The sequence below is a fragment of the Amyelois transitella genome, chromosome 13, assembly GCF_032362555.1.
Source record: "Amyelois transitella isolate CPQ chromosome 13, ilAmyTran1.1, whole genome shotgun sequence".
Lineage (NCBI taxonomy): Eukaryota > Metazoa > Arthropoda > Insecta > Lepidoptera > Pyralidae > Amyelois > Amyelois transitella.
In genome coordinates this window covers 5,671,695-5,692,416 of record NC_083516.1, presented here as the reverse complement: position 1 = coordinate 5,692,416, position 20,722 = coordinate 5,671,695, and the positions used below count along the sequence as shown (strand labels likewise).

The window sequence follows — 20,722 nt, the reverse complement described above, 5'->3', positions numbered from 1 at the left end:
ATTTTTAAACTAATTTTTATTTGATCTTAATAGAGAAATGTGCCTCAAGTATTCTCCCTTAAGGATAGGCCAGCTATAGCGGTCAATTGCTAGTTTGTACGACAATTGTATTTATGTAAACCCTATCGAAATAGCTACATAAAGAACTACTTCACATCTAAGTTTTGCGACAGACAGGCAGACGAGACATAGACGAGGAAATATCTCCGGGTTCTGCATATTTGGTAGTGGTCCCGTCTGTTCTTTGTTTGTTCTCTTTATTGCACAAATTCTCTTTATGCTATAGGCCCCTCTTCCGAACGTATATGCAGAAACTTTATCAATCTATATATACTCGTACGTATAGCCATGGTTCGCTACATACTTTACACACTCTATTTGTTTTAATCACATTCTTCAAACTTTACATGTATGAATAAGGTCACCTGACCTTTCACGAGTACGTTTTAGCCAGGTTCATATATAAAACTCCCTTATATTATAATACAAAACAAAACCTCGCTTAATCTGTTAAAAATGTCACATCTGGCGACTGCGAGTTGTATGTGCGGCGTAGTTACGAAGTTGGCCATACGAAAAACACACCGACTTGTAATAAACACGCTAGATAAAATATCAGTCTACATGAAATTAACAGAGCTTAAAAATCGCAAGACACAAGAGAATGGAGGGCCATGTTGACCCACGATATGGCCTGGATAGCATAAACAAGTTGCTTAACCATCGCCTAAAACTATTTCCCAGTTTCCATCCCAAGTCTTTACTATTATTTAATTTAACATGTAATTTACTCGGCAACAAAAGCTCTACCCATACAAACAACCAGCATGGACCTTTTAGATGAAAGATTACCGCTTACTCGCCTTCTATGATATCCATGGGAAAGAGGTGGAGAAGTCTGATTTAAACATTATGATTCCGGGCATGTTAAAATCGGTAGGGCGATCTCTTAACTCCAGTGAGTAAATTATTATATGTCAGCGTGCAGCTGAAACTTGGACGACTTGGTGCACCGAAACGACAAAATTTCTTCTTTCGATGCTTTATTGGTGCAATATGCGAACTTCTGAGAAACGTCCGTGCAAAATGTACGAAACTACTTGGACATTTTATCATAATTACAGTAAATAAAAACAAAGTTTCGCGGAAGAAAATTTGCATTCGGTAAAATCGAAAAGTTTTCGCCTCAGTTTATGCAAGCGAGAAATACAATAGTTATAAAATAGAATTATAGATAAACTTGATTCTTCTAAAAAAAGAGGTCTTTGTAAGATTTGTTCTCTATGTAGAACCTACGCTGTTCAATATCTGTTATTTTACAGGCATACTTGAGTCATGTTATCACATAAATATATAAATATAAAGACATCTATATCCCTTATCGCGTACACAGAGCTAAAACCAACAGTCTTGAAAGGACTGAACAAGCACGTGGAGTAAATGTTTTCACATATAATAAAGAAATAAAGTTCATAATTGGTAAAACAAAATCTAAATCGATTATTATATGGTAAAAATTAAATCACTTTTATCTACAAGACATTTAATGTTTTACAAAATAGAATATTTTTGTCAAGAAAGTTCATTCAAAGAACGGACGCGTAATCCAGCAAAACCTATATATACCTATAGAGCCGTTGTTTAAATTTCTTCTTTACCTTGCTAATCCACAGTTATTACTATCATGCTCACATAAGCACACCCCACAACAGTAATACGAATTAATACAATGCAGCGTAACTCCGTATTCATTTCAAACTCGGGCACAATGTAAAAACGGGACGCCGGAGTCTGTGTAGCCTTAATATCCGCTGTTTCAACTCGTAACCGGCTAACAATATTGCATTGCGTACGCCACGCGCTAGTTCCGTACTTATCGCGAAAGTTTCAGCCGAGGGTGGCGGGTGGGGGGGCAGGGCGTTGCAATATCGATCGCGTCTGCTGCACGCTGCACTGTCTTCTACAGATCAGGAGCCCTAGACAAATTGCACACGCGTTTGTATTTGTTATCGATGACAAAACACAAATTTTTAAAAAAAATCCCTAGGAAAAAAAGAATTTTAAGAAATCACGTGAACTTCATGTAAGCGAATTTCAAAACCCTGACCAGCATTTTCTTGTCTTTATCAACCCTGCAAATAACTATATTTTTTGGTCTTAGATTTAAAACGTTTAAAAAAAATGACGGCGTGAATCAGCTGATCGTGGTCTATTTGTTCTAGTTGCAACCTCCGCCGCTTCTGGGGTGCGCTCTGCTTTCCGACTTTTCTCTTTCAACTCTCTTAAACAGCTGATCGGTGGTAACTGCTTAAAAAAATTATTGTCTCTATTCTCGCCAAAACGAACGACAAATTGTTAATATTGATTTTCAGTACCTGGTTGGTACTGATTACTGAAAACCACAAACAGAAATCCATCTAAAAATTTGTCATTTCCACAAACTATAAAATAATATACTTTTACCGCTCAGTTTCTACAGCGTAAATATTTGTAACAAAAGTCAGTTGTCTAGCCCTGCAGGCCTTATCGTCGGCCGGAACGAGCGCCCGCATCTAAAAAGGCTTTGCGAGACAGCGCTAACACGCACGAGTATTGGAGCGTAAGCGCACGGCTGCACACTCTAAGCTTGATAGAAATAATCCACCTTTTTAGGGTTCTGTAAGGGTAAAAACTAAACTTATTACAAAGCCACTGCTGTCTGTCTCTCTGTGTGTCACCAGCCTGTATCTCATAAACTTGTGAAGTTGACGTTGTTGAAGAAAATGCTGCAGTGCAGTTTGTTACCGCTTCTTCTGCACTGACGCCTTGGAAGCGGCAGTAAACATAGTTTTTAAGTAATTTATTTGACGTCAACCAATGATGTTAAACCATACGTTTTGGCAATTATTAAGCGATATATAGTATCCTATAGTAATAAATAAAAATTTGTAATTTGAATTTGTGATAGCTATAAAACATGAAATTTTCACAAATTACCCATGTGATACATGATACTTATTCCGTTGCCGCTGCAACAACAAATACTAAAAATAAAAAACATCTCCACTAGTGACTCCACACAATAATGGTACGGCACGTCGTGCGCGAGTCCGACTCGCACTTCTTCGTCTTCGTCTTGAAAATACTGTTGGCTCTCTCTTTTATTTTTGCGTATTTCCAATAACATCACTCTGCAAATCCATGTCCATCCTCCTTAAACTGAACAAGAACTTTTTGAATAAGCAGGCATCAAGGGCTATAATGCTTATCCCTCTATCCCGATTTATTGATAAAACCCTAAATCAGAGCATAGTTACCGAACTTTAAATAAAATCCTCAACATAGAACTCTGCGACTTCATAAAATAGGAAACATTATTACATTTCCCAACCACCGCTCTGGCGATATTTGGCGCTGAGTTTTTAAGTGGTTTACTGTTAAGGTAAAGTCACACAGCCTGCGGCTAGCTATGCAATTTATAACAAAATCTCAATTCGAAGTTTACAGGCGTTGAAAATATTGTAAGCTGCACTCATTTCGGGAAAATTAAATGCGAAACGAAGTTTCCGTGGCCGGCAAAGTTGCCCGCACAAGTTTCGAGGAGAGCCCGCGGATCAGGCTCTCACAGCGACACGAACGGTGCTTTTATATGCTGCTGTGTGGACAGGGCCTTAATAAAAAAGATAATATTTGAAGTTAGGCCAATAATTAAAAAAATACTCTTTTTCTAAGTAAGAAAATATACGATTTATACAAATCATTCATAAAAATCTCGCCACTTTCCCGGAGGGGTAGGCAGAGACGACATCTTTCCACTTGCCACGATATCTGCATCCTTTTTCGCTTCATTCATAATTCTCTTCATGCAAGCTCATCGGTTTCGGGTACTCTTATCATTCATTCATTGAAATATAATAATTAAAACTAAGAAATCCACATGATTAGGTTAGGATAGGTAAGTGCATTTTCTATAATTCAAACTACATTTTATTCTAATAACACCTACAAAGGTACAAAAGTTAAATAATTTATCCAGCACAGGAAAATAAAAAATTGAACTTCATAAAATTTTCCTCGGATTTTAAACTTCTGACGTGCTCAAACACGCGTGAGTGAAGACTAAAGAGCGCAAGCATGCAAATAGAGGCGGCAAAATTCACACTGACTCTTACGTCAACTGGTGAAGTGGACAAGTAGTGTGCAGAGGTCGAGGGCCCTGGCGTATTTCCAAACTGTTCCGACGTCTTGCTTATCGATTTGACTCAGTGAAACTGTAATTTCTGGTTACGCGTCGACGCTTCCCAGTGCCGAGTTCATACGATTTAATCGCTGTTTAAAAAGGTTTTATTCGGTAGTAAAAATGCATTTCGTCGTTTATCTGCTTCTTTGTTTAAAATTATAATAATACCTTTTACACTCCAAAAAATCCAAGTTTATAAGTCTTTACCTTAGTTTTCTTGTACAATCTGCGCGGAAAAAAAAGCGGCTAGCGCACACTTTGCTTTTTTTGTGCTCTCATACTGACATATAAGCTGTGATGGCAGACAGAGAAAATAAAGTGTCTTTTATCCAATCCGTATAAATAGATACTTAGTTTGGTAAAAACAGATTTACCTAGCCAATACAGAATTGTGGTTATAGGCGGACCCAGGACTCATCTATGGAGTAAGGCTAATTCCAAGAGGATGATGATGGTCGTATCTATGTAAACCGGTTTAGAAAATTGTTTAAAATAAAATTTTATCAAAGTAAATAGAACCAAGTAAGCGACTGCATAAAATACAGAGCCGACCATAATAGAACTTCATTGAAGCAGTCCACTGAGACTCAGACGTCGTCGCCGTTCGAATTATATTACTACTATCAAAGAGGTTTAAATTTTTACTAAAAGGTGCGCCGAGGAGGAGGAGTCTTCCTTGTTTTTTCAGCGAGCAAACTAGCTTTCACCATTTTATCCTATTTCAGCTGCTGCTTCGTCAAAACGAACGGAAGTTAATTTCATGTTGCCTTGACATTATTAGCCTTAAAATTATTACATAATTTCTATAAATAAGTTCCAATCTTTGTCTATATGAAGTTAAGACTGACAAAAAATCGATTGATTTTTGATATTATTTTCATAATAATATCAAAAATCAATCAGCTGGCGACATTTGAATTTAAAACTTTTACAATGTTTATAATGTAAATATGCGAGCGAAGCCTGTGGAATAAGCGTCAATGTATCCAAGCGAAGCTGCGGGCAAAGATTAGTCAAATTTCTAGACCAAGGCGGTTTGGGTTGTGCGTTGAAATGCCACGCCATCAGTCAGCAACTTCTTTTATAAATAGATTTACTAGTTAAGCATTAGTTCCTTCCGTGCTTCATAGCTAAATATATAAGGGTTGGACATTTTCAAGTTACTTAAGAAATTTCCAGTTTGGCAGCTCAATCGCTTGCATTACAACGTTACAACTACATAGACGTTATGAAAAAGTCGTAAAATTGTTCTCTACAGCATTAAAATTAATTATTTTCCTTCTCAGGCGACTAAACTGCGATTTATTACAAATTAGGAATTTTACAGTTTACTTGTGTACTTTTGTGGTATTGCTTTTGTTTTGTTAAGAAAATATGGATTTCTTATTTCTCAAAATAAAGATGCATATTAAAGAGTAAATCTTTGGTATTTTTTATTAATATTAACAAAGTATGTATTTGAATTTGGAAAAATAATAAACCGGCAAAAGTACCCGAAACCGCCGAGCTTGCATGAAGAGAGTTATGAATGTGGATGAAGCGAAGGAAGTATGCAGAGATCGTGGCAAGTGGAAAGAGGTAGTCTCTGCCTACCCCTCCGGGAAAAAGGCGTGATTTTATGTATGTATGTATGTTATCGAAATCTTTAAACCACATTTCGTGTATAAAAATCATTGATTATGTAAGCTCATTAATAATTCGTTTAATTGAGATAATTATGTAAGAGTTGTAGCAATTAGTGTCAAACGGGTGCGAGGGCACTCCGCACGAGGGCCTGGCGGGACTCCAACGTTCAGCTGGAGCGCGAGGGCCTCCTACGTAAGAGCACCTTCACATTAGGTCGCAAGTAGTGCAGAATCCACGCGATATTAGGAGCGCGACAGTCGCGCTGTTCACAGACGGCACAAATTTCTATATGAAGATAGCTAATAAAAAGAGCAACGCGATAGCCGCGCGACACATGATTTTTCATAGTTGAGTGCGATCAGTCGGCAGCTTCAAGTGTTGCAAACGCACGTTCAAAGATAATTTGACAATGAGCGAGTCACACGGCTGTACTAAGAAGGCTTGTTGGCTGCTGCGCAGCTACTACTTGCGACCTAATGTGATGGCGGCCTTAGGTACTCTTACAGCTCAAATGGTGACTCGGTAGGGGAAACTTACCATATTATATTAATTCATCCATCCATACGAATTATGAAAAGAGTTTTGTACTGTTGTTAATTTGTATTTTGTGAAATATTGATGGAATACGGAGATAGAAAAAACCTTCAGTAATGTAGTGTAATTTTATTCCTACGAGAGCGAAACCGACGGTAAGAATGTAGTATTTTAAACGGTAATTTTATTTTTAAATAAATCATGTATATGGGGTCGCTCGGCAAAGTTTTCTCCAATCGTTCTGTTAGTTGCTTAGACTCTTTATTTTTCCATAAACTGTGAATTTTCCCTACTTACAAATCCGCCACTTTCATATTTTGAAAGTTATCATCAGTTTCATCTTAATATTTGTGATTTTTTATGAAATGCAAGTGCGTGTATATAGGTATAGCGTGTTCAGTAAAGGTTTATATAGCGTATTCATATTGAGCCTAACGTAGCTCTAGTAAAGACAAGTGGCGTGGCAGTAGGGAGGACGCATCGATTGTTGGTCATTTAATGATCTCTTCAACGATGTAGTTTCTAGGAAATCAGAATTCAAGATTTTAATTTTTTTTTTTAAATCTCAATCTTTTTTATTCTGAAGCATGAAGACGACCGGCCGGAAAATAAACCTAAAGTTTTACATATGCATCATTCGCGGATTTTTTATCATGAAGCCATCTAAATAGAACCTTAGATAGAATTATCGTTATTTCACCAAATCAGTCTTTTCAAGAATGAAATCGTTTCCTGATTCGATAAATATTTCGTGGTTGACTAAACGATGTCAGTCTTGTCCTATTTAGGGGGGTTTCAAATAACATTATCTCAAACTATAAGTATAAAATATCAAGCTGTAGCGAATGCAACATTGGAGCGACGCCAAAATACAGTGTCTGCACGCAGTTACATTTGCACTAGGGATCCAGTTATCTTAGGAGTCACTAGCAGTTTTTCTGATTTACAATTGTGGCCCGTAAATACTCGTATATACTCGTAGGTTAGGTTTGTGAGTTTTGATAAAGTCGCTGTAGTGTAACAAGAAAAAACTACGAACGAACAAACTGCAACTTATTAAACAAATTTGCATTTAAGAATTTAAATAGTGAAAGAAATTACGATATAGTTTTAAATACTCTTTACTCATATCATGAGTTCTAAACTGGAGACTGGTGTAAATTAGATTGAGATAGACCTTACTACAAAATTAAATAGATTAGATACGATTATATGGCTAAACCATTACCGAAATGAACGCTAACATTGCCATATTTAATCAGCAAACTTAACTAAGTTTATAGTCACAATAAAAAAAACTTCAAAAAGTACATAGTGTAAAGTTAAGTGTTCCGTAAGTTTTCCAGCATTTTATTCGCCCGCTAAGTTACAAACTAATGATAGTATAAAGTTAAAGTTTAATTATCAATTCATGTTAGTAGATGAAATCAGTATTGTCTGGTAAATTAGGTTAATCATAGAAATTATAGATAGAGAATGTGCGTGACGCCACCCGCTTATTTTTTCCACTTTTTACTATTTGTTCTAGGGAAATCTACTAAGATTCATCATTCAAACATGCTGTTAAAATTTCCTTTACATATAAAAATTCACCCTGCTCTAAATAATAACTAGTTAAAGTTTAATAAGTTTATGTAAAGTAAGGACAAATGTGTTAACCATTTTTGTACTGTGTAGGCAACTTCGTAAACGTATATCCATATACTAATATTATAAATGCGAAAGTATGTTTGTGTATTTGTTTGGCCGTATTTCACGTCTTAACCAAATATCCGATCGCCATGAAATAACATATAGTTTAGAATACGGAGAAGGGCACAGGGGAGGATATAACACGTCAGAGGAGCCGCGTGCGAAAGCTAGTATTTTACTATTTAATTGCGTACCAGCCGTAAGCTTTACTTCTGCACTCTCCCTATCTATTCGCTGAGCGATGGAGGCTCATCCCACTTCAGAAGGGGCGCACTTGACCGCAACAGATGGCTGCCTACCTACCTACTATGCTACTAATAGTTAGTGTCCATAGTTCTTACCGTAGAAAATGTTTCTATCTAACTTATGCTTAGAACTTGCACATTCCTAACTTAAGTTTTACTTAGTAAAAAAAAATACATTCGAAATCATGCCTTTTTCCCGGAGATGTAGGCAGAGACTACGTCATTGCACTTCGTCAACCTAGCCTTAAATCGAACGTCTTAAGAGATAATAAAAAATATTATTACGAGTAAATTGTTTTGCTAATAAATCTACTTCAAGTTAGTATATTTAACTTATTTAGCACCAGCAAGCTTTCACAAGATGCATGTTCCTCATTCCCTTAGTCAACTTTAACGATATCTACGTGAAAAAGAATATTCCTAATCTACAATACTGAATAACCACCAGAGAAATAAATAAAAAAGTATGATAGTAAAATCTTTTTCCAATAATTCGTCTTAAAGTTCTCAAAAGAAAATCTAGCTATATAGGAAAGTCTATTTCTAAACTAGACACCCCTACAAGCTCCATTAGAGGCGGTGGTATCGGCTGAGCTGCACATTAACGAGAAAACAGATAGAATCACTTATAAGATCATCCTTCACTGACCTTAACAAGGAGTTTTAAATTCTGATCCCCGTCTGATTACTAGTGTTTAATCGTTATTAATCAATATTTATCTATCTAAAGTCAAAAATTATTATTAATCTATATTGATTTTTTATTTATTATAATGAAAATCTGCATTCTTAACGCAGGTAATAATACTTTATAAGTATGTGATGAGCTTGATGCAGTGAAGCATAATATAAATTTTTACGGGCACGTTGTTACCTATCTGAAGGAGATGCTAGTGTGGCCACGATTTTGGAGAGGGTTAATCGGGCTTTAACTCAAAGCGACTCCCGTCTGGCATCCTCGACATTTACAGAAAACCTTACCCATACTGGATCACGACACGACACGATATTTTGTTATTGTAACCGTATTTGCAGGATTAAAGATACTTTTAGGTCAAGAGTAGCCGAAACAAACGAGTTTGCATGGAGGAGACTTATGCATGTGTATGAAACGAAAAAGTATAAATGGATCGTGACAAGTGGAGAGATAAAGTCTCTGCCTAGCCCACTGGGAAAAGGCGCCATTTTATGTAATAATGGACTTGCCGTCTATTCGTCATCCGTCGTTTAGCGTACATGCTCTGTATACTTAATATTTTGTGGATGGGTGCAAAGGGGGCGGGGATTGCGGGGGGTTCGACAAACAATCCTCGCGGATATTGAACGATGCGTTCGGAAATGCAGCGCCGCCGGCTGCGTGCAACGGAACGGTGCGCTCACGTCTCATCGCGGCCGCGTGAAGATATGAATGAGAGCATTTTCATCTCGTTTGTATTCAGTTTACAATTTCAATATATTCAAGCTTTTGCTTTAGTCACTTCATACTTCATGTAATCTTTGCTTTTACTACATAGAGTTAAGTAAAGGAACTGAAAAGATTTCTTCGAAGATGTAAAGCTTGTGTGTTTGTATGCCTTCATCTTCTACGAGTATATCGTACGTAAATCTGGAATCTATGAATTCGAACAGTTCATAGAACTACTAGTACATATCAACTGATAAATTTTACTTGTTTATATATTTACAAAATATAAATATACATATGATTTTCCTTACGACAATAGGTAAGTACTTCTTATAAATCTTTAAAATAAAATTTTATAAAATAAGAACTTACCATCCTGAATTTATTTTTTATTAAACGCTACGCGTCCCTTCGCTCTAGTCCTGACATAGCCTATGTCTACGAGTTCGTAGCAGCGTGCTACGAGGATGGACTCACAGTCTATTACTTCAATAAACTTTTACCGATATTTTCTGTCACCAGATTGCTCTATATTAGGTTTCTTGATTACGTTCTTAGCTCTGCCTATCACGTTTTCACTAGTTGTGCCATTAGGACTTTTTCGTAGACCGACTCGTAGATGCAATGTCATTAATTTTTGTTGTCTGTCAGTTAGTATATTAATTGATTACTGATGAGGCCACTATGGCCAATCCCCAAAATATACAGTTAGTAATAATACCTCACCTCATATCAATCGATACACTAACACTGTATTTCAGTTTCGAATATATAGTTAAGTATAGCATAAACGACGGCAACTCCAAAACTTCGGGGCACAACTTGTGTAGTCGATCGCAAACTGTCACAAATGCAGTAGGTACCAACACCTCGGGCTGGATGCATAGGCACTGTTTATCAGGGTTGGTATGGATATGAAATTTTGGATACAGATTAAATAAATAAACGGGACAAATCACACAGCTTCAGCTAGCCCCGAAGTTAATTCGAGACTTGTGTTATTGGTTACTAACTCAACAAAAATGTAGTATATATTTTATTATAAACATCCAAGATCCAGGTCAATAAGAAAAAGTAATTAAAGAACGACCAGACCGGGGATCGAACCTGAAGCCTTTGGGTTCAGGTGCAAGAATCAACCAACTGCGTCAAACAGGCTGTCAGTATTATATCCGAATAGAAATGATTATTTCACCGGATATGGATATGAAATTATTTGTGAATATCCGTTAATTTCGCTTACGGGTATTAAGTAGGAACAACAATTAGTACATAAATACATATAATCACGTCTATATCCCTTGCAGGGAAGGCAGAGTCAACAGTCTTGAAAAGACTGATAGGCCACGTTCAGCTGTTTGGCTTAATGATAAAATTGAGATTCAAAAAGTGACAGGTTGCTAGCCCATCACCTAAAAGAATCCCAAGTATATAAGCCTATCCCATAGTCGACTGTTACGACATCCATGGAAACGAGATAGGTCCTATTTTTTTTTTTTTTTTGGTGCCGGGAACCACACTGCACATTTAGACTTTTTAAAATAAAAATATAGGACTACTCGCATATTAATTAAATTTGATTTCGAATAATTTTTCGGTTACGGTTAGAGAGCTACATACATCCCTAATTTAAACATAGCCCCGCTAAATGCACATGTTATTGCGATGGTCGCGAGTTATTTCGAAACATAAACTTCATGTAGAATAGACGCTGTCGGGGATGATATGTAATCTTATAGTCTCAATAGGTGTACATTTTGATTGTTAACCGATACTCGTTCAGGGAGGATAAACATCGTAAGGAAACCCTTCACTGAACTGCCTGAAAGTGCAAGTCCTAACCTACCTATTAGTCCTGTGTGTTAGGTACCTACCCCTGAAAACATCGTGAGGCAACTGGTAATACAAGCATGTTGGATCATAGGTTTCCCTGCATAGGTTGCTGAGGTCAGGCGGAAATCACTTCATGTAAAATAAAAACCTAAATTAAACAACGTTTAACGAAGGGTTCGAAAGGTTCCGTATCCTTTTATCTTTCTAAATTAATAGATATAATATACATGATATGCCCTATGAGCTCCATGTACGTAAAAATTATGAGGTTTTTTCAATGCTTGCTGTGATGATGCAATCATTACCACCACAAAAGGTACTTTTACAAATATAAGCCTCTCGGTTAATTAACTAACTATAGTAGTGACTGCCTTATACAAATAACGTGAAGACTGAGATTCAGGATTCCTAGATCACACCTTGTTCCAACATTGCGGTTTGCGCTAAACATCTTTATTTAGGAAGCAATGTACATTTCTACGTGCAGCTATTTCCTTTGCGGGAGTCATTAATGACCCGTGGAATCGTTTTTATGATGTTTACTTTGATCAGAGAGCAGCATCAGAATGTCTTTTATGGCGCAATAACTCGAAATTCAACAGCAAATTGGATGTTCTTCCGTATACCGAGAAAATTTTCAATGCGTCTAAAATAAAAAGTATGTTGTACCAACCTACATATTTATTTGAAATTGCGTTTTGTATTGAAAAATAATTTACTAACGCATTTTAGGTCCATGAATATATTAATTTCATGCTTCAGCTTTGCCAAAAGCTACCGTAAAGCCATAAGTACTTTAATAACTGATTTTGCTCGGGTGCAGCTTCGTACGTCCATACCTCAACAATATATTTAGGACTAATAAGTAAGTAGAATCAACAAAAGATTTTTATTTTTGTTTGTAACTCGAAAACAACTGGATCGATTTTGGTAACGATGCGAAATTTGGTAACGAGATAGAAAAGCGAAGCCTCGCACAAAAGCTAGATAGGTTCCTATATTAACTAAAGGTATGTCGGTAAGTATAGGTATACTCTTACAATTTTCATAAAAGTACCCCCTCCCGTTATGCCTCATATAGTAGGTACCTATCTACACCTATTATTGTCTATTATACAGTAATAATGATTCATTAACTGCAAATGTAACCTTGTAATGCTATACATTTAAATGGGATTACAAAGTTACTCATGCAGTTGGTGTATTTAGAAAACTGGACCGAAATTACAAAATATTTAAGTTTTCTCATGATGAAGATACTAAACTCTATTTTTAATCTAAATTTGAAGCTTCTATGTCTGCTAGTCAGTGAGTGACAAAATTCAGAAACTTGTTGTCATTTTTAAACTACAGGTTCAAATTGACTGAAATTTTAAATATACCGTGTTTATATAATGCTTGATTAGTTACTGAAAATTCAGGCTTCTTGTTTTATCCACAACGAAATTATAGGGGGGTCGAAAATAGGCTGAATTGCTTCGAGAAAAGAATGGTACGGCTGTCGCTTTTTTTTGCTCAACTTGGCGTAGGCACTGCCGTGCCCCCAGATTACATCCTTTGCATATAACAGCGTATAGCAAAGCTCTGTATACACAGAGCAAGTACGCTAAACGTTGCTGATGTACATACCTACATAAAATGACGCCTCTTTCCCGGAGGATAGACAGAGGCTACGTATTTCCATTTGTAACGATCCCTACACACTTCTTTTGTTTCGTTTTTCGTCCATAATTCATCACTCTCTTCGTGAAAGCTTGGTGGATTTGAATTTATTAGCCAAAAAATACATACTTTAGTTGGTTGACTTCCCATAAGTAAAAATGTATTAGTACATGCAGCCCCTATATTCACGAATATGGTTGACATGTTGACAAAGCATGACTTATTATCTCTTTCAGTCTATGTCGGGTAAACCGAGGCCATTAAACCCACTCATTCTTTCATAATTTGAGTTTCGAGTTATGAAGAAGTAATGAGCCCTAGGTTTTTATTTTAAGATTAAATCAATTAAGGTTTGGCTTCACATCTTATTTCCTTAGTCGTTTTGTTGAAATTAAGATTGACAGTTGACAATGACATGACATTTCGATGGAAGATATCAAAATTATAACTAGGTATATTAATTTTGAGGTTAAAATTTGTGTGTTGGTTCGGACTTGTTTCTTGGTTTTTGTTTGTATTACCTTAATATACTCAATATTAGCTTTATAAAAAATCTTAAAAAAACAAGCAAATTAATATTCTGATACATACATACATAAAATCACGCCTCTTTCCCGGAGGGGTAGGCAGAGACTAAATAATAAATAAATAAGATAAATATTCTGATGGATGAAACAAACATAGAAAAGAGACCACAATTCGGAAACAGATATCTGGAAAATGTTGACGAGGTCTTCAAACATAATGCGTGGTATTGTATTCACTACATTTATCAGACTGTGCTCTAAGAAACCAAAATGTTGTCATGAATATATTGAACAGTTAGAAAAAACTAGACATAGGAAAAAGCCTGCTGGTGGCTCAAGATATCTAAAAAATGAATCTGATGTTTATCTTTTTAATGCTTGGTACTTAAACACAATAAATTCTTCGTACTTACCTTAAATTTATTTTATGTATTCAAATCATTTTATTATTAGCATATATCTCTTTGTTACAGGGACAATGTACAATGGGATTCAGAGCAAGAGAATGCTGCCAAAGCCAAAGTTCAACAAAACTCACAGGTGACATTTTCTGAGGATCATGTTAAGTCTTTGGAAGAGAATGCTGACAAACATTGGGATGCCTTCTATGACATACATCAGAACAGGTAAACCTAAGCTTGTTTTTTATTTTTAACCAAGTATGTAGGCATCATTTCTTAACACAGTAATTATATTCTCTACATATGTGTAATATATCAATGACACCTTTTCATAATACTAAAAAATATTAACTTTTCTTACATCAATATTTCTAGATTCTTCAAAGACAGACACTGGTTATTTACTGAGTTCCCAGAGCTGGCTCCAGACAATACATCTGCACCAGAGAGAGTATACCCTGAAACTGATACAACAAACACTCCAACCCTAACCACATTGTCACAAGATGAAAAAACAAAACACTACATCTTTGAAATTGGATGTGGTGTGGGCAATACTATTTTCCCTATTTTACAATACAGCCAGGACCCAAATTTATTTATTTATGGCTGTGATTTCTCATCAAAAGCTATTGATATCATGCAACAGAATGAACTGTATAATACAAAGAGGTGTAACGTGTTTGTCATGGATGCTACTGCTACAAATTGGGAGGTGCCATTTGAAGAAAACTCGATAGATATTATTGTGCTCATATTTGTTTTATCTGCCATTGATCCCAACAAGTAAGTTTGCATAAATCCAATTATTCTTATAAATATTTTTATTAAAAAAATTAAAACTAGTGCCATAGTTAACACTTTCGGACACCTAAGACTAATTCAACAAACTTTCTTCTCATGAAAGTCTGTGAGTTAAATGAACCCTCCTGATTTTGTAACTTTATGTGTTTCAGAATGCCAACTGTAATCAGCAACATATACAAATACTTGAGACCAGGGGGACTCATTGTATTTCGAGACTATGGCAAGTATGACTTGGCTCAACTACGGTTCAAGAAAGGCCGCTGTCTATCTGATAACTTCTATGCAAGAGGAGATAACACTAGGGTATACTTCTTCACCCAAGAAGAGATATCAAGCCTATTCAAAAATGCAGGTTTCTTAGAAGAACAAAATTTAATAGACAGAAGACTTCAAGTAAACAGGGGTAAAATGTTGACTATGTACAGAATATGGATTCAAGGGAAATACAGAAAACCTTTATAAATTATCTGTTAATTATTTTTTTAAATAAAAAATTTATAAAACAAAAATTTTTTAACAGAGAGCACAAACAAATTAATATAAACTTACAGTTATAATAAACCTTATTATAGATTATTAAATAATAATTTATATGTTTATTAATTTAAATGCCTTAGCCTTCCGTTATGCTGATAATTTATTGTTTATTACAAACATATTGTTATTCAAGATTTTTTTTTTACCTCCAGCTTAAAACCATAAGGTTTAACATGTGAATTCATTACTTTCGATGCAATTTTGAGAGGTGGCCCTTCCCAGCTTACTTTTACTCTTTTTAACAGCTTCTTGAAGAATATTTCAATCTCCAACTCTGCTATTCGGCGGCCTATGCACGATCTAACCCCCATTCCGAAAGGTGAGGTAACCATAGGGTGCGTATTCCCGTAGTAAAGTGGATCACTTTTGTCAACTATCCACCTTTCGGGTATAAATTCTTTGGCGCGGGGATAAAATTTGTCTTGTTTAGATAGGTATTCATTAGGCGCTATAACGTCGATCTGAAATCATGATTACGATATAAAAAGGCTGATTTTTGATTAGGTCTCTAATTTTATATACTTTTGTCTCATCATATTCACTAATTGCTATGTTTACAATGTTGTTTACTAAGTATACCACTATATTCCATCTTGAATCAAGACTTTCTAGGTATCATTAAGCCGACTAAGTGAAAGGCTAATAAACTAAGGATTCTTTTAGTAGGCGATGGGCTAGCAACTTGTCACTATCTGAATCTCAATTTCATTATTAAGCAATTCCATTATACTAGTAAATGTGGCCAGTCAGTCTTTTCATGAGCACTGTGTCTACCCCGGGAGGGATATTGATGCAATTATGTGAGTGTGGTGTGAATCTAGACATCAGATATTATGTTAAAATTACAACAGAATGTCTTAAATTAACCTACCCCTTTCGGAATATGATATCCAGCGACAACATGATCCTTCGAAGTCCTTCTCAAATTGGCTGAAACAACTGGTAGAAGTCTTAGTGATTCCTTCAAGCACGCTCGCAAGTATGGTTTGCTAGTCTCTTTAGATAGAATGTCCTGTCGTACTTTCTCTTGCTTCTCAGGGTTCGTAGCCAGGTGGTATAGTAGCGTGGTTATAGTGAATGACACCTATAATTTGATGATACATTGAATTTGAAATGCAGTAGTATTATCAGTAGTAATATTTTTTTCTAAAGATATACTTTTCTCGCATTGATGTAACTAAGCTACAGTTATGTTAAATATAAATATCGCTTAGAGGGAATGATTCGCCGCTAGTGGCGCTAGTGTGTCGTAAATTCTTTCTTCTACACTATATATATATTCTATATTCTTTTCTCATCATGCCCTGGCCGGGATTCGAACCTGGGACCTCCGGTGTCACAGACAAGCGCACTACCGCTGCGCCACAGAGGCCGTCATATGTAGTGTAGAAGAAAGAAAGAATAGTATAATAATATATATATATATAATATTATAAAGAGGAAAACTTTGTTTGTTTGGTTGTAATGAATAGGCTCAAAAACTACTGGACCAATTTTAAAAATTCTTTCACCATTCGACAATCAACATAGACTATATTTTATTTTGGAAAAAAATAGGGTTCCGTAATATATTTGGATTTTTCGGACACAAACTGAAAAAAATCAACCAAAAAGTTGCTTATTTTGCGTACGCTGCCTAAACTACAAAAGATAGAACCATAAAATGTTTTAATTAATTGTAGATCTTATAAATATCTACAAAAAAGTCCGCGACACACTATACCTATCTATGTCAAGTGAGGCACAACAACCACATTTTTGTTTTAAAAATCTTGAATTTTTTTGGTCTACATTTAAACGCGTTTTTTTTACTCATGCTATTAATCCTTATCAAAATAAATCATTTCATCAATAAGTACAGTTTATGTAGATAATAAGTTGTGGTGAAATAATTCAACATCAAATATTGTTTATAGAGAAGCTCTATAATGATTTTGTTATGTATCCTAAAACAACAGGTTGCACTGCGGGACTGCAGGCAGAAGTGACACTTTTGCCGGGAGCAAGACTTAGTTAGCCGCTTTGCGGGCGGTCCTTTAGTTAGTTCTAATAGAGATATATTTAGTATCGGCTGTGCATCCGTGCGAAGCCGGGACGGGTCGCTAGTAGTCAAATATAATAGAGAAAGCTTTTTCTGGACCTTGGTCGATAGTGGCGCCAACTGGTGAACACAAAAACGATGTGATCGCTTTATGACACCGAATAAGATATAAGAATAAAATGACAGGAAATTGAAATGATGATTACCCTTTCATTCTTCTTAATCTAAAAAAATATAGGATCTTACTGTGTCAATACCAGCCAGTAACATCTCATTAGCCATCATAATAGCGACAGTCTGGTCGACTGCTAGCAGCTTCTCAATTATGCTCTTATCTTCCTCCGGAATATCATGGTCTCTTTCTTTTATCCGTTTTTCCGCTTCGGCTATGTATTTTCGACTAATTCTGGAATTTTATATTAATGTCTTAGCCATAAATATCTATTTGAGTTGAGTAACTTATTGAATTTCCTTTCGTGTCTTAGTTATGAGATTTTAATTAATTTTTTTTAGTTCTTTGTAGAATTTCGTATAGATGTACTCAAATAATATACTTACTCCCATTGCAAATCGAATGTCTTAACGAGCTTTTTGTAAGTTGGCGACGGAAATATTTTCCATAAACTCGGGAAAAGTTCTAACATAAAAGATAAAGATATTATATCTTTTGCGCATTGAATCAACTGTCTACTAGGATGGTCATCGCCCAGGCCATCTTTTAAACAGCCCAGTCTACTACCCAAACCCACGTAGGCGACGGACTCTAAAGAATATTTGGTAATTTCCTTGTCCCAATTTTCTTTAAAGTAGCCGTCTTCTTTTTGAAGCCTGATGAGCCTGAAAAAGAAAAGTTACAAAAAAAATCTGATCTATTTTCAATCAACTACAAAACAAAAATCTCGCCTTTGAATACGTATATAAGCTTTGATATCATCAGCGTCACGTAGATACATATATTAAAATTATTTTGTATATTTTGTCATAGAATGACTGTTTTGTCAAATGGACAATTTAAATGTAGGTACTTACTTGATTTACTCAAAGTAAAAGTAAATCAAGTACATATGTATGTACTTGATTTGCTTTACCTAAGATAATTTAAATAATTTAATATTGTTAATTTTATTGTTAAAAAAGTTACCTGTCCACCATTTCATCAGCTATTTCGTCCAATACTGGTGCATATAATTTAATAAGTTTAATCTTTAACAACACAGGATTCACCTTAGTCCGAAAACTTCTCCAATCATCTCCTTGTCTAAAAATAAGAGACATCATTAATTAAACCAAACTATCTTTAATTTATTGATATTCTATTATCTTTTCGATATTATAATTTTTAACATTTCTATTGCACTGTTTTTTTTTAAATACATAGCGTGGTTAGAAACAGAGGACATCATATATTTACTTGTCGATAAAGTAATTAAGTATCTATTTATTATTATTCATTTCATCGCGTTTTAAAAAATATAATAGCGGGTAAATATGAAGATCTGGCATACATGTAAATTTAAGACTTTGTTGTACTCATATTATGCAAATAAAAATTTGAATTTGAATTAATCACTTTTTAAGAAAATAAACGACACCCACTTACGCTGTTGTTAAGCCAAAAACACCATTAAAAGTGGATTTCTTCATAACTTCCCTGTAATAAGTGAGAGTTTCAAATCCAGGCCGCAATGGATTCGTTTCTTCTGACCTGTATACCTAAAATATTATCATAATCTTAAGAAAACACATTTAATATACGTCTTTAATTACTTTTTTAATTTACATATGAGAAAAATTCTAATGTGTTTTTAAACCGTTACCGTTAAATGTAAATAAACTTACTTATACCTGTTCATAAAGTTCTGGCTCAAACAAGAGTACCATACTGGCTCTGGCAAATATTCCATCCAATTTCACCACTGGCCCATATTTCTCACCCAAGGCTCCAAAAGTTTCCGTGAAATTCGACCTTAACCCTATTGAGCCTGGAGAAACGTACAATGGCATTGTTATTTACAAATAGAATAACTAGATAATTTTATGAACTCCTTATAATAAATTGAAAAAAAGGAATATAATTTTGTAAATAGTTATCCACGAACCTATCAGAGGAAGAAAGTGATGTAGAGGTCCAATGACAGGTAATGAAGAAAGCCCCGGCATGGATTTGAATGGTTTCGGCTGATCTGTAGAGTAGGCGCGCAGAAAGCCATGTCTGAAACCATAAATTTTATTTTATTAAATCATGTTTATATAATACACTGTAATAGAAGTAATTAACAACAGACTCAAGTTGGGCCTCATCTTAGAAACAGAGTCATTAACATTCTCTAAAACTACGTAGCTATATGGACTGGACAGCTGTAATGGACACCTAGGTACTGTTATGCCCTACTGCCCTTTTTGTCGGGTCTTTATGTAGGTACAACTTTTAGATTATGATTTCATTTCATCTAAAGATCTGAGCATCGATTATATGATCATGCTTTTGATAGTATTACTAGAAACATACCTTACTTTCGCGGATCTCCTTATAAGCTCTAAGGATTTGCTAATTGATTTGTTATATTTCATTATACTCGTATTATTTAGATTCAAGCTGTATATTGAATTCTAACAAAATACACATATGACCTCGCTCGCGGCCAATAACGTACTGAATTGTTAATGTTTTGGGCGTGAGTGGCACGAAAATAGATCCGATTCTTATGACCTTGAGCAAGTAAGTATTAACAGGACACCTATGTTATCTGCTTTGATAAAACAATTGCTGAATCATTCCTGCCAGTCTCTATGTATTTATTTATCTACTATGATTGTTGTCTTAATTTTGTATGCGACTTGCCTCGGCTTCGCAGGAAGAGTTAAGTGTGAAAAATTCCTAGCCCACGTCAAGTAAACAGGCAGACGTGTCTGGATTGCAACCTTTTCTATACATAATTTCATTACAGTCAGTTTAATTGTAATCGCCATTATTACAGGTATACCTACTTCCTGTAATTTTTTTTGTTGTGCCGTGTGGTTCCCGGCACCAATACAAAAAGAATAGGACCACTCCATCTCTTTCCCATGGATGTCGTAAAAGGCGACTAAGGGATAGGCTTACAAACTTGGGATTCTTTTTTAGGCGATGGATTAGCAACCTCTCACTATTTGAATCTCAATTCTATCATTAAGCCAAAAAGCTGAACGTGGC

The 20,722-nt window shown here is 35.4% G+C and overlaps 2 protein-coding genes across 5 annotated transcripts in view; one reads left to right on the top strand and one right to left on the bottom strand.

Annotated features, from left to right (window-relative positions):
• Positions 1-15,868, top strand: part of LOC106132112 (tRNA N(3)-methylcytidine methyltransferase Mettl2) — a 43,208-nt gene extending 27,340 nt beyond the window's left edge. Inside the window, exons 1-5 of one of the 4 annotated variants that reach the window (XM_060947456.1) lie at positions 13,660-13,801; positions 13,884-13,967; positions 14,217-14,369; positions 14,520-14,930; positions 15,101-15,868. In XM_060947456.1, coding sequence (XP_060803439.1) covers positions 13,800-13,801; positions 13,884-13,967; positions 14,217-14,369; positions 14,520-14,930; positions 15,101-15,413 — 963 coding nt within the window. In that variant the 5' untranslated portion in view covers positions 13,660-13,799 and the 3' untranslated portion in view covers positions 15,414-15,868. Of the gene's footprint in view, positions 1-13,659; positions 13,802-13,872; positions 14,125-14,216; positions 14,370-14,519; positions 14,931-15,100 lie in introns of those variants that run through there. The other 3 variants (XM_060947453.1, XM_060947454.1, XM_060947455.1) reach the window with 3 other exon arrangements.
• On the bottom strand, positions 15,497-20,215 carry LOC106132111 (cytochrome P450 CYP12A2). The gene is made up of 9 exons (XM_013331435.2): positions 20,039-20,215; positions 19,629-19,741; positions 19,375-19,511; positions 19,130-19,242; positions 18,671-18,787; positions 18,088-18,366; positions 17,776-17,935; positions 16,360-16,572; positions 15,497-15,949 (listed from the first exon to the last, which is right to left on the bottom strand). The coding sequence occupies exons 1-9, from the start codon at positions 20,098-20,100 to the stop codon at positions 15,617-15,619; spliced, it is 1,527 nt and encodes a 508-aa protein (XP_013186889.2). The 5' UTR covers positions 20,101-20,215; the 3' UTR covers positions 15,497-15,616.
• Positions 20,216-20,722: the final 507 nt, after the last annotated feature.

Bases quoted from the DNA above. Each gene is read 5' to 3' on its own strand.
- LOC106132111 (XM_013331435.2), bottom strand. From the start codon at position 20,100: ATGAAATATAACAAATCAATTAGCAAATCCTTAGAGCTTATAAGGAGA. The intron at 19,512-19,628 runs GTTCGTGGATAA...ACGTTTCTCCAG, and splicing joins TCACTTTCTTCCTCTGATAG to GCTCAATAGGGTTAAGGTCG. The intron at 18,367-18,670 runs GTAACTTTTTTA...TTTCTTTTTCAG, and splicing joins GCTGATGAAATGGTGGACAG to GCTCATCAGGCTTCAAAAAG.